This window comes from Gorilla gorilla, chromosome 17 (genome assembly GCF_029281585.2).
Source record: "Gorilla gorilla gorilla isolate KB3781 chromosome 17, NHGRI_mGorGor1-v2.1_pri, whole genome shotgun sequence".
Classification (NCBI taxonomy): Eukaryota; Metazoa; Chordata; class Mammalia; order Primates; family Hominidae; genus Gorilla; species Gorilla gorilla.
Genome location: NC_073241.2, coordinates 52577456 through 52590507, shown reverse-complemented (window position 1 = coordinate 52590507; position 13052 = coordinate 52577456). Strand labels below are relative to the sequence as shown.

Below are 13052 nucleotides of genomic sequence, written 5' to 3'. Positions count from 1 at the left end.
TTCTATGGGGAAAGGGACTTCAGAATATATCCACGCTCTTCGCACACTAAATGACAACTGATGTTGTCATTTACAAATTCCCTCTACCAACACAGTTTGACAGTAGAGCTATTCAGAGGAATCGTGGCTGAAAGAGAACAAGAAATCTTGTTGGGCTTCATGAAAACCAGATCCCAAGAAATCCCTTCCTTGTAGTTAAACACACACTCACTCGCAGAAACAACACAAAGAAAATAACAGTCATAATTTTAAAAAACCCTCCAAAGAAATTGAACGCAGAACTTTCCTTACCAATAGATAGTTGAATCATTTGAGATCGTTTGGGTCTCCAAGAAAGCATAGGAGCCCATCGTGTCTTTTGATCTGAAACCCTTGATTAATAGCGTAGTAGTGAAGGAAATGCTGCCTGTGTGTTCCACTGTACACCTAATATACTAGCAATACTTAGGAAAATCAGCCCTCTCCCCCCAGGCCCCCAGAACTGAGAGACAGGCCAAGGCCCAGGGGTCTGGAAGACCAGGCTCTCCAAGGGGTTCAGAAATTCCAGATTTGGAAGACTCAAGCTATCTGCTGTGGAAATGCTTAATTCCTTTTCTCTGGACATTTTTGGAAGGCTTTCTGCTTTTTTAATCTCCTGACTTCTTGTTTGTGACCAAGTTCAAATTCCAGAGAGGGAAGCAGCCAATATGTGTGATAATTTCCTCTTGCACCAAGTGGAACTAAAAGAATGAACTTACTTCACAAGAAATAAATGTACCCTTTGGACCTCAAACTAAAATGAATTTGCACAGTTGGTCTGGCCCCCGTGCTGTTCTTGCAGTCATTAAACATAAAAATGAAAAAAAAAATGTCAGGGCAGTACATTCATGACCTTTTTTTAGATATAAGGCAGAAAAGAAGAAAAGAGTCTTGAAAAAGACTCTTTTATCCTGCATGCTCCCTTGTGCAGGGTTGGCTGCCTGGTAGAGAGGAGACAGCCTAAGGTTTGGATTGACTGGAGTTAACATTCTGGCTCCATAGTTTAAGAGTTGTGCAATCTTAGCCATGTTTCTTAACTTCTCTGAGCCTTAGTTTAAATGGGCACAATAGAACCTCACAGAGTTGTTACTAAGATTGAAAGAGATAAATACATAAAGATTTTAGTATTGGGCCCTGCACAAGGCATGCTCTCACTAAATGGGCATTATTATTATCATACTGTTATTACCATGATAAGACAATGTCAGTAACAGAATCCCTGGGAATGCCGGAGTGAATTCAATGCCAGGGGACTGAAAGCACAGGACTGCTAAAGACGCCCTCCTTGCATTTCCTGGGGCAGTGGGGCAGAGGGTCATGTGAGGCCTCATGGGTCACTGTTTCACCATTGCTGTTCCCCTCAGGTGATCTCTTCAGCGTCCTGGACTTCCCACTCCTGTACTTCTACAGATTCCATGGTAGCTGCTGTGCCAGGTAATCGTAAGCTCACTCATTTGTATGCTTTCTGTGCTGTCCGCTGTGTCTTCCTCTCTGTGAAGTTCAGGGTCACTGCTAGTGACCTGAGTGAGTGGCAGGAGAGAGTGGTGGTGGATGCAGGCAAGGAAGCAGTCATTATGTCACCAGCAGGCTGTCACTTAGCACCCTTAGATGCTCAGGGCCAACTTGGGCCCTTCCAGGACCCCTGGCCCATGGAAGTCCCTCCGCCAAGACAGTGATTTTCACGCTTGCTCTAGAGCTAGGATTCTCCCACTTTTTTCCCCCTCCACAAGTGAATCTCACATAGAACTCCAATATATAAAACTGATGAAATGGATCCAGTTCAAGGGAAGATTTGGGTTCAGAATCCCACCCGCTCAGCTTTCCCCTTGGCCTCCTTCTTACTCCTTAAGGCAACCTCCAAAATAACCTCCACCAAACCTGAGGACTCTGGGAAATAGATTTTGGAAACTGATGGCTAGGAGATGTCTAGACAACCAGGTGATCATTAGTGCTTGGTCTTGGGAAGGACTCAGGGATATAGGCCAATTGGAGGGCTACATCTGAACACACTGAAGTGTATCCTCACCCTCTCCCCATGTCCTGCCACGATCACCACTCTGCTTGACCTCATCATGCCGAGAAGTGGAAAGGCTTATGTAGATAGGTCCAAAGCATGTGTGGTATCCCGATATGATAGAAAGACTGACCCAGGTTGAACCCCAGAATTGCTGTTGCTAATTGTATGATCATTGGGTCTTAAGCTTTGTGCCTGGCCCAGTAAATGGTGGTCATTATGATGATCTACTCAGGTTGACTGTAAATACAATGTCAATAGATCATGAAGAATTGCTATGTAAAAATCAGGCCACCTGTTCTCACAGATATCAAACAGTGCCTTGTGAAGCAGTGATTCTTTACAATGTTAAAAAGCTGCTATGTGGCTAGTGGATATGTCCTGCTCCTCTGGTGTGTTTGGGCCAAAAAAAAAATATAATTACAGAGTTTGTTTCTGCATTTGAGCCTTGGAATGATTTATTTCTCACCCTCAGAAAAGTTTCAGGAAAACACTGACACAATTCACTTTCATAGTTCCTGTCAATTGGTTAGGCCTTGCCCGTTAGCTGGGATCACATGGCATGAGTCTTCGTGCTGGGCGGGCGGCTGCGGACTTGTTTCCCTTTGAGTCTGGTTATTTGGCAGCATGGGCAAGCAGGGTGTAGAGGGGAGGTCAACCATTGTTTGGTTATTTGGAACAGAGCAGCACAGTTCACAGCCCATTGATGTTGGCTTTGTGGGGTGACAATTGGGCTCTATTTTTGCCCCTTTTAATCTGCAACTTTCTCATAATGCAACATGATAAATCAGGGTTTTGTTTTATTCTAAAGATCTGGAAATCTCTGTTTGAATTGATGTGACTCTGTTACATTTTACCCATGCTTCTGTACAGAGCTCAGCCTCTTTGAGGAATGCATTGGTTTTCCCTGTTTCATTTCAGAGGCTCCACCATATCTCAGACTGAGCATTGTCACCTTCAGGAGGTTCTGGGGGGGCTCAGGAGGGGCACGGTAGCCATAGCCCAAAGACCCCATTAACAGGGAGTCTCCTGTTCCCAGATTCCTTCATTTCTGGGAGCCTCCCTCTGCTTTTCAGATCTGCCTCCCTAGCAAGGGGTAGATGGGCTGAAAGTGCAAGGAGAAAGATAAGAGATCCATGAGTAATGTAAAAATGAGTCACAGACATAGAAGTTAAGTGATGCAAAAGGGCCCCAGATGCTTCCAGAAGCCTGTCAGTCACAAACCTGCACGAGCTTATCCTGGCCCAGAGTCTGCACTGAGAGGACAGGTCAACATGGAATCATGCCACCCCTGTGGCTAGAGGCATAGAGGAGAGGGAAAGACTCGAGGGAAAGGAAGTCTCGGAGGTTGGGCAGGCACCTGTGAAGTTGTTACTTCCTTGGATGCAGAGGTGGGAGCCAACAAGAGGAGCCTGGAGCACTGCTGCCTCCCTTTTCAGCCCCTCCCTCTTGACCACCAGTGCCTGGCACATCTTTTTTTTTTTTTTTTTTTTGAGACGGAATCTTGCTCTGTCGCCCAGGTTAGAGTGCAGTGGTGCAATCTCGGCTCACTGCAAGCTCTGCCTCCCAGCTTCACCCATTCTCCTGCCTCAGCCTCCCGAGTAGCTGGGACTACAGGTGCCCGCCACCACATCAGGCTAATTTTCTTTTTTTTTTTTTTTGTATTTTTAGTAGAGACGGGGTTTCACCGTGTTAGCCAGGATGGTCTTGATCTCCTGACCTTGTGATCCGCCCGCCTTGGCCTCCCAAAATGCTGAGATTACGGGCTTGAGCCACCGCACCTGGCCACATCTCACTCTTTGTCTAGCTGGTCAAGAACGCATTTCCATGAAGCTTCACGTCTTCCTCGGTTGTCCTGCCTCCAAATGCCAGGAAGAGTTTGGAGCTCCCTTTGCTATGGCTCTGGCCACACAGTGGCACTTTTGAAAATAGTTCCAGTGCAGGCAACTACATCTGTCCACTGCTGTGCCAGCGCCCTTGCTGGTCCAGAGATCTGAAGAGCCATGGAGACCTGGATTCTAATTGTACCTGTGCCCCAGTTTCATTGTTAATAAAGTGAGACTTTGGGGATAGGTAATCTTACTGTTGTAAAAGCCTCTGGTTTCCATTAAGATAGGATGAGGACTGCTATGATTATTTCTACTTTAAGGCAACTGAACCTGAGACAAAAAGGTGGGAAGGGGGATTTGGTTAAGGTTACGAGGGTCAGTAAGCACAGTGAGGAATAGAAATTCAGGCACTGGGTGTGATTGGGTAGGCCTGCTGCTTACCCATGGGCCCTCTTTGCCTTTTGGGTGTGAGTAACTTGACATCTTAATCCATAGCTGTTCAGCCTCCCATGACTGCTGATGCAAATTGGAACAAACTTTGCAGGTCATTAGGGCCAAACAGGCTGAAATACACATGGGGAAACCTAATGCCTGTCTTTAGTCCTGCCCCAAGAATGTGGCTGTGAACTAGTCTAATCTAATGAAGTAAAGGTATACATTTCTGTGACATTTGGCCTTAGGTGTGTTCAATTCAATTCAGTCTGCTTCCAATTCAACCTGACAAGCATTTAGTTAATGTGTACCGTAACTGAGGCACCATATTAGGCTCTGTTGAAAATATGAAGAGCAGCCCAAGATTGGGCTTTTCCTGCTCAGAGTTTATGATCAGCATTGGAGCTGCGCACCAGTGCCTGTATAAGGTCAGATGGAAGTGTGGCAGTCAAGGGTCTGGAGATGCAAATGAAGTACAACTCACAGGGCTTGCCTCTCTAGCTTGGAGTTACAACTGCAGTCATATCTCTTACTTTGCAATTTTCAAGTTCAAATAACAGTCACACTCAAACCACCACTTGCACATATTTGCATGAAGTCAGCCTTTCTCTCTCTCTCTCTCACACACACACACACACACACACACACACAGTCTGTCTCACCTCTTCCCCAGTTGTCCTGCCTTCAGATACCAGGAAGCATTTGGAGCTCCCTTTGCTTTGGCCTTGGCCACACAGGGCACTTTTGAAAATAGTTGCAGCACAGGCAACTGCATCTCCATCCACTGCTGTGCCCTCGCCCTTGTTGGTCCAGACTTCTGAATAGCCCCAAGATGCTGCCCCTTCCTCAGGTTCTCGAGTGGGGATCTTTCCATTCACACACATGTGTAGGCATCATTTCCAAAGCATACCTCCTATGGCAGGACAGCCTGGTTTGGGGGACTTCTGGCCTCAGCCATATGTGTCAGTGAAGCCAGCCTTCCCCTTCAGATTCTTATGAGCCTGGAGGCCAGTCCAGACTCTCTCTTCTCATATGGTGAGTTTCCCTTTGGAAGTCTTTTCCTGCCAGTTTATCTTGCTTGAAAAAAATTTAAGCTCTGCCTTGCCAAGCACCAAAACTCCAGAAGTTCTATGGGAAGGAACAAGAGGTGTTGTCCTCCACCTTTTTTTTCTTTCATGATTTAGCCAGAGGCCTCTGGAATTTCTTTGCACCATTCCTCTAATCAAAATTCTCCCACCATAGCTCCTTAGAAAAGCAGAGCTTAATGACTTTAAAATTTTTTTTATTTTCATCCAGAGATCACAGATCTAGAAAACACAGATGAGGTAGAGGTTGCATAATAATTTGAAATTGATTGGTAAAATGTAGCAGAAACTAGTCAGCCATTGGCTAAGGGAAGACAAACCTCACTAACAAGAGAAACTTTTCTCCTTCCAGTGGATTTTTGGGATTCTTTCTCATGTTCAGTACAGTGAAGCTAAAAAACCTTCTGGCCCCAGGGCAGTGTGCAGCCTGGATTTTCTTTGCTAAGGTAAGAGACAAGAGGGGTGGGAAATTCTCTCTCAAGAGCCTGTGTATCCAAAGATCTCAGAACCTGGGTAATGTGAAGTTGTTTGAGCTTCATGAGACCACTTCTAGGCGCTGTCCCTGAGCCTGATCCTTCCTTCATTCAGGTAACGATTTCTGAGGCCTGCTCATTTTATCAACATGGCATATTTCATCTTTCTTACAGTCCTGGAAGACAATCATGGATAGGCTCCTTATTTCCTTCCTGGAGGCTGTGCAGGTGTCCAGAGCTCAAGTGACTTACACAAGGGGACTCAGTCGATCCGAGGTGATAGAGAAAGGAAGATAGACAAATGGCCAGGTTGGGGCATTTCTATGAAACCTTAGAAAAGGGATTATTCTAAGAACAACCTCTGTGTATCCGAATGACTATGGGGGAAGCATAAGATAAAGTGGTGGGGGAACCACAAAGAAACAGAAGGAGCGGGGAAGTGGCTGTGGGATGGCCAATCTTAACTGAAACATGGTGGGGCCAACTTCTGTTGGCACGTTTCATTTCCTTAGTGCCTGTGAGGGAGGCAAGTTGTAGAGCTCTAGATGCTGCTTTCAAGGAGTAAGCCTCCTTAATTAATTAAATTTAATTTAATGAAATCATTATTTAACTTGGGCTTTTAGTCATCTTTGTGTTTTATGGGTTGAATTTTCTCCAGAAAAAAACCTCAAACATTTTGCTTTGAAAATAAGATTTTTAATGAGATTTTCATCCCCATGCATTTTTTTTTGTTTGTTTTTTTGTTTTTGTTTTGTTTTATTTTGAGACAGGGTCTCACTCTGTTGCCCAGACTGGAGTGCAGTGGCATGATCTCAACTCATTGCAACCTCTGCCTCCCAGGCTCAAGCAATCCTCCTGACTCAGCCTCCCAAGTAGCTGGGATTACAGGTGTGTGCCACCACACCCAGCTAATTTTTGTATTTTTAGTAGAGATGGAGTTTGACCATGTTGGCCAGGCTGTTCTCAAACTCCTGACCTCAAATGATCCACCCACCTCAGCCTCCCAAAGTGCTAGGATTACAGGTGTGAGCCACCGTGCTCGGCCCACATGGCCTATTTTTTAATAGCATTAATAATTCCAATTCTAGCAGAATGTAAAAAGTAGCTGAGATATTGATTTCTGGCATGACAGAGTGAGGAGGCTGATGAAACCTCTACCCAAAAAACAGCTAGAAAGCTGGAAGAAAACTCAAAAACATCCATTTCAGGTCCCTAAAAATTGACCAAATACATGCAATAAACTGAGACGCATTTGTTCCTGAAAACTTTTAACCTTTGGGTAGGAACAGAACGAATCTGTGGTGTTCTTGCCTATCATCACTCCCATTCCCTCCTCCCCAGTGTGATAGTTCAACCAGAGCAGGCTAGGCTGTGAAGACCAGCAGCCTTACCACCACTTCCAAGAGGGGTTCACTCTGTTTGGAGATTGTCTGTTAAATAGGCCAACTCGGTGGTGCATGAACACAAAAGGCCAGTAGCTTTACTAGCTTGAGTTGATAGTCCTCTTTGGAACAAGCAGTGGACCAGTGGTCTAGTGGGGGACTTAATAGGTAGTTCTGAGAGATGAGACAGCTATCAGGGGCTTGATTTTTTTTAATATGTCCCAGATTGAACTTAGTCTGTGTATATGAGCAGTAGTGATGGAACAGGCTTACATATTCCTGGCCAGCAGAGCCTGCATACACACACAGAGGAGCTGTGAAAGAGCTAGCAGAAAGTAAAAGCCAGGGCAGATGTGAAAACAGCCTGGGGTTTGAATGTGCTCTCCCAGCCCGCACACAGAGTCAGGATCAGGGAGAAGCCTTTCTGGCCCAAGGTGTTGGAGCAAAATTTCTGACTAGTCTTTGCCAGAACACTAAGCTATGCAGACATGAGGATGACCCTTAGACACCAGATTTAAAAATAAAAACAAGAAAAAAATTTGAGTAAAGACATCAGCAGCTGTAGCTTATATGGGAGACAGATTTCACATTCACAATTTAGTCCAGGAAAATCACTAAATAAGCAAAACAACAATAACAACAAATCTTGTGGGGAAAGTCAGATTTCAGAGTTGCTACCGTATGTTATGTAAAAGGTTCAGTATTCAACAAAAACATGAGAGACATTCAGAGAAGCAAAATGTGATCTGTGTGTAGTAAAAAAGTGGTCAGTAGGAACTATCTCTGGGTGTCTGTCCTCAGAAGTAGGATTTAGCCTAAAGAGTCTACAGAGCAGCTATTTAAATTTATTCAGAAATCAAAAGGAAACCATGTTTAAAGAATTGAAGCAAAGACTCAGTGAATACAGAATCTCAATAAAGAGATATAAATTATTTACAGAAAGGAAAAGAAAGAACCAAATGGAAATTCTAGAGGTAAAAAGTACAATAACTGAACTGAAAGTGCTCTAGAGGAACTCAACAGATTTGACATGGCAGAAGAAAGAATAAGTGAACTGGAAGGTAAAGCAAATGAAATAATTCAATCTAAAAAAATAGGTTTTTGTTTTGTTTTGTTTTGTTTTTTGAGACGTAGTCTCGCTCTGTCGCCCAGGCTGGAGTGCAGTGGTGTCATCTCAGCTCACTGCAACCTCCACTGCCTGGGTTCAAGTGATTCTCCTGCCTTAGCCTCCCGAGTAGCTGGGACTACAGGTGCGTGCCACCATGCCCGGCTGATATTTTGTATTTTTAGTAGAGACGGGGTTTCACCATGTTAGCCAGGATGGTCTCGATATCTGACCTCGTGATCCACCTGCCTTGGCCTCCCGAAGTGCTGGGGTTACAGGCGTGAGCCACCGTGCCCGGCCAAAAACAGGTTTTTTTTAAATTGAAGAAATGTGAACAGAGCCTCAGAGACCTGTGAGACATCAAATATAGCAACAAACATATGTGTAATAAGAATCCCAGAAGAGAAGAGAGGGTTAGAACAATATTTGAAGAAATCAATTTGTTGAAAAATATTAATTTACAGATTCAGTAAGTTCAGTGAGTCCCAAGTAAGATAAACAAAAAGAGATTTAGACACATTATAATCAAACTGTTGAAAGACAAAGGAGAAAATCTTAAAAGTGGCAAGAGAGAAATTATTCAACATACATGGGGGAACAACAGTGCAATTAGTGGCTAACTTCTCATCACAAACAGTGGAGGCCAGAAGGCAAGTGGGGTGACACATTCAACATGCTGAAAGAAAAACCTGTCAACCAAGGATTTGATATACAGCAAAACTATTCTTCAAATATGAAAGAGAAATAAAAACATTCCTAGATGAATAAAAACTAAGAGATTTGTTGCTAGCAGCCATATCCGTAATTACATTAAATATGAATAGACTAAATACCTGACAAAAAATAGAGATTGTCATATTGGATTTTTAAAAAACAAAATCCAGCTATATGAGCTATATGCTATCTATAACAGTTATACCTTAAAGTAAAAGACACAAGTAGGCTGGAAGTAAAAAGATGGAAGAACCACACAGACAGTTACCATAAGAGAGCTGGGTATAGTGGCTATATTAAAATAAGACAAAATAGACTTTATAACAGGAAATATTACTAGAGAAAAAATAGGGACATTTAATAATGATAAAAGTGTTAATGCACTAGGAAGATATAACAGTTCTAAATATATATACACCTAAAACAGCACCCCAAGATATGTGAAACAACAAGTAATAGAAAAGATAAATAGATTATTTAACAATACTGATTGGAGATTTCAATACTGCACTCTCAGCAGTTGACAGAACAACTCAGTAGAAAAGCATGAATATAGAAGTACATAGAAGACTTGAACAACACTATCAACGAATTGACATAACTGACATTTATGTGACACCCCACCAATTGATTTCAGAATACACATTCTTCTCAAGTGCACATGGAATATTCTCCACAATACATAGTATGCTGGTTGACAAAACAACTCCCAAGTTTTAAAAGATTGAAATCATATGAAGTATGTTCTCTGACCATAGCAGAATTAAATTTGAAATTCACAATAGAAAAAAATCTAGGAAAACCCCATTTATTTGGAAATTAAATATACTTCTAAATAGTTTGTAGGTCAAGGAAGAAATTACAATGGATATTAAAATTTTTCAATCAAATGAAAACAGAAATACAACATATCAAAATTTATAGATGCAGCTAAAGTAGTGCTTGAAGGGAAATTTATATCTGTAAACACCTATATCAGAAATGAATGAAGGTCTCAAATCAATAACTTATGCTTCCATCTTAAGAAACTAGAAAAGAAGAAAGGGCAAACTAAATTCAGAGTAAGCAGAAGGAAGGATGTAATAAAGTTTAATGTGGAAATTAATGAAATAGAAAACAGAAAAATAATGTAGAATATTAATGTTGATTCTTTGAAAACATCAGCAACATTGACAAACCTCTGGCTAGACTGACCAAGAAAATAAGAGAAAAGAGGCCAGGCATGGTGGCTCATGCCTATAATCCAAGCACTTTGGGAGGCCAAGGCAGGAAGATCACTTCAGCCCAGGAATTCAAGACCAGCCTGGGTAACGTAGTGAAACCCCATCTCTACAAGAAAAAAATTTTAAATGATTAGCTGAACATGGTGTCACATACCTGTAATCCTAGCTACTTGGGAGGCTGAAATGGGAGGATCACTTGGGAGGTCAAGGATGCAGTGAGCCGTGATCACGCCACTGCACTCCAGCCTGGGTGACAGAGTGAGACCCTGTCTCAGAGAGAGAGAGAGATAGGAGAGAAAAGAGAGAGAGAGAGATGCAAATTATCAAAATTGGAAATGAAAAAAATGATGTTACTACCGATCCTATAGAAGCTAAAAGGATTGTATATTGTAGATAACTTCAGATTTTGAATAACTTCATGACAGAAAATTAGCCAATTTGGATGAAATGGGCAAATTCCCAGAAAGGCACAAATAAAGAAAACTGACTCAAGAAGAAATGAAAAATCTGAATACATCCATAACAAGTAAATAAAAATAAGTAATTTAAAATCTTTCTTAGGTTTTTAGGAAAAGAAAAGCTCAGCCCCAGTTGGCTTTATTGATGAATTCTATCAAATATTTAAAGAAGAAATGTTTTAAAACAAATTCTTTTAGAAACTAAAGGAAGAGGGAATAACTCCCAAGTTATTCTGTGAGGTGGGTTACCCAGCTGTAAAGCCAGATAAAACAAATAATAAGAAAATTACCAATATTCCTCATGAACATAGGGACAAATATATTAGCAAAATCTTAGCAAACCAAATTTGGCAACATATAAAAAGAATTATACACCATAATCAAGTGAGATTTATCTCAGGAATGCATAGTTGGTTTAACATACAAAAATTAATTAATGTAATACCTTGTTTTCACAGAATAAAGAACAAAAATACATGATCATTTCAATAGGTTCAGATAAATCATGACAAAATCTAGCATCTATTCATTATAAAAACTCTCAAAAAACTAGTAATATAAGAGAACCTGATAAAATCTGTGAAAATCCTATAACTAACATTATCTTTAACAGGGGAAGACTGAATACTTTCCCCCTAAGATCAGGAGCAACATAAGAATGTCCACTTTCACCATTTCTATTGAAAATTGGAATGGAGTTTTTAGGAATGCAATAGGCAATGCAATAGGAAAAAAAAAAGCATCCAGATTGGAAAGGAAGAAGTAAAATTGTCTTTATTCACAAATGAGACCATCATATATATAGAAAATCCCAAGGAAACTATAAAAATAGTTGAAGGCAGGGTGTGGTGGCTCATGCCTATAATCCTCACACTTTCGGAGACTGAAGTGGGAAGATCACTTGAGACCAGCCTGGGCAACATAGTGAGATCCTGTCTCTACAAAAAATAAGAAAAGTAGTCTGGCATGGTGGCATGTGCCTATATTCCCAGCTACTCAAGAGGCTGAGGCAGGAGGATCGCCAGAGCTCAGGAGTTTGAGGATGCAGTGAGCTATTGTCACCACTGCACTCCAGCCTGAGTGACAGAGCAAGACCTTGTCTCTTAAATAAATAAATAAAACTAGTTTTACTTTAAAAATATTTTTTTTTTTGTAGAGATGGGGTCTTATGTTGCCCAAGCTAGTTTCAAACTCCTGGCCTCAAGCAATCCTCCCATCTCAGCCTCCCAAGGTGCTGGGATTACGGGTATGAGCCAGTGCACCCAGCTCAAAGTTTTATATATTAGTAATGAAAAGTCATGTTTATTAAAATAAAATTAAGAAAACAATTCCATTCACAATAGCATCAAAATGGAAAAAATACTTTGGAACTTAACAAAGAAGTATCACATTTATACATTGAAAACTATAAAACCTTTTTGAGAGGAATTAAATAAAATCTTAAAAAATCAAGAGATGCAATATTGTTAAGATGGAAATTTTTGCTAAATTGATTCAGTGTAATCCCTGTCAAAATCCCAGCAGGCTTTTTTTCTGGTAGAAATTCACAAATTTATCTAAAATTTATTTGGAAATGCAATAGCCAAAACAATGTTGACAAAGATAAAGTTGGGGGACTTCAATTATGTGATTTGAAAATTTAGTACTAAGCTGGAATAATCAAGACATTATGGTATTGGTGTAGGGATAGGCATTTATGGTCAATTGATTTTCAACAGAGGTGCCAATCACAATGAAGAAAGAATTTTTTTTTTTTTTTTTTTTTTTTTTTTTGAGATGGAGTCTCCCTCTGTCGCCCAGGCTGGAGTACAGTGGTGCGATCTTGGCTCACTGCAACCTCCACCTTCCGAGTTCAAGCCATTCTTCTGCCTCAGCCTCCTGAGCAGCTGGGATTACAGGTGCCCACCACCATGCCCGGCTAATTTTTGTATTTTTAGTAGAGACAGGGTTTCACCATGTTGGTCAGACTGGTCTTGAACTCCTACCTAGCGATCCGCCCACCTCGGCCTCCCAAAGTGCTGGGATTACAGGCGTGAGCCACCGCGCCTGGCCAGGATTGTTTTTTCAAGAAACGGTGTTGGAGCAATCAGATATCCATATACAAACCAACCTACAAATAAACAATCTTAGATCCTTGCTCCCCATCATTAACTGAGAATGGATCACAGACCTGAATGTAATGCTAAAACTGGAAAACTATTAGAAGAAATCATAACAAAAAGCCTTAATGGCCTTGGGTTTGGCAGATTCTTAGATATGACACCAAAAGCATAAGTCATAAAATAATTGATAAAATGTAGTTTACTTAAAACTTTTTAC

General features: G+C 41.4%; 1 protein-coding gene across 11 annotated transcripts in view; it reads left to right on the top strand.

The window, feature by feature from the left end:
- The window catches only part of TMEM241 (transmembrane protein 241), a 143673-nt gene that overhangs the window by 81770 nt on the left and 48851 nt on the right, over nt 1-13052 (top strand). For 10 of the 11 annotated variants that reach the window (XM_031003665.3, XM_055368337.2, XM_055368335.2 and 7 more), the window contains 2 exons: nt 1383-1452; nt 5731-5824. In XM_031003665.3, the coding sequence (XP_030859525.2) occupies nt 1383-1452; nt 5731-5824 (164 nt within the window). Of the gene's footprint in view, nt 1-1382; nt 1453-5730; nt 5825-6025; nt 12453-13052 lie in introns of those variants that run through there. The other variant, XM_055368341.2, reaches the window with a different exon arrangement.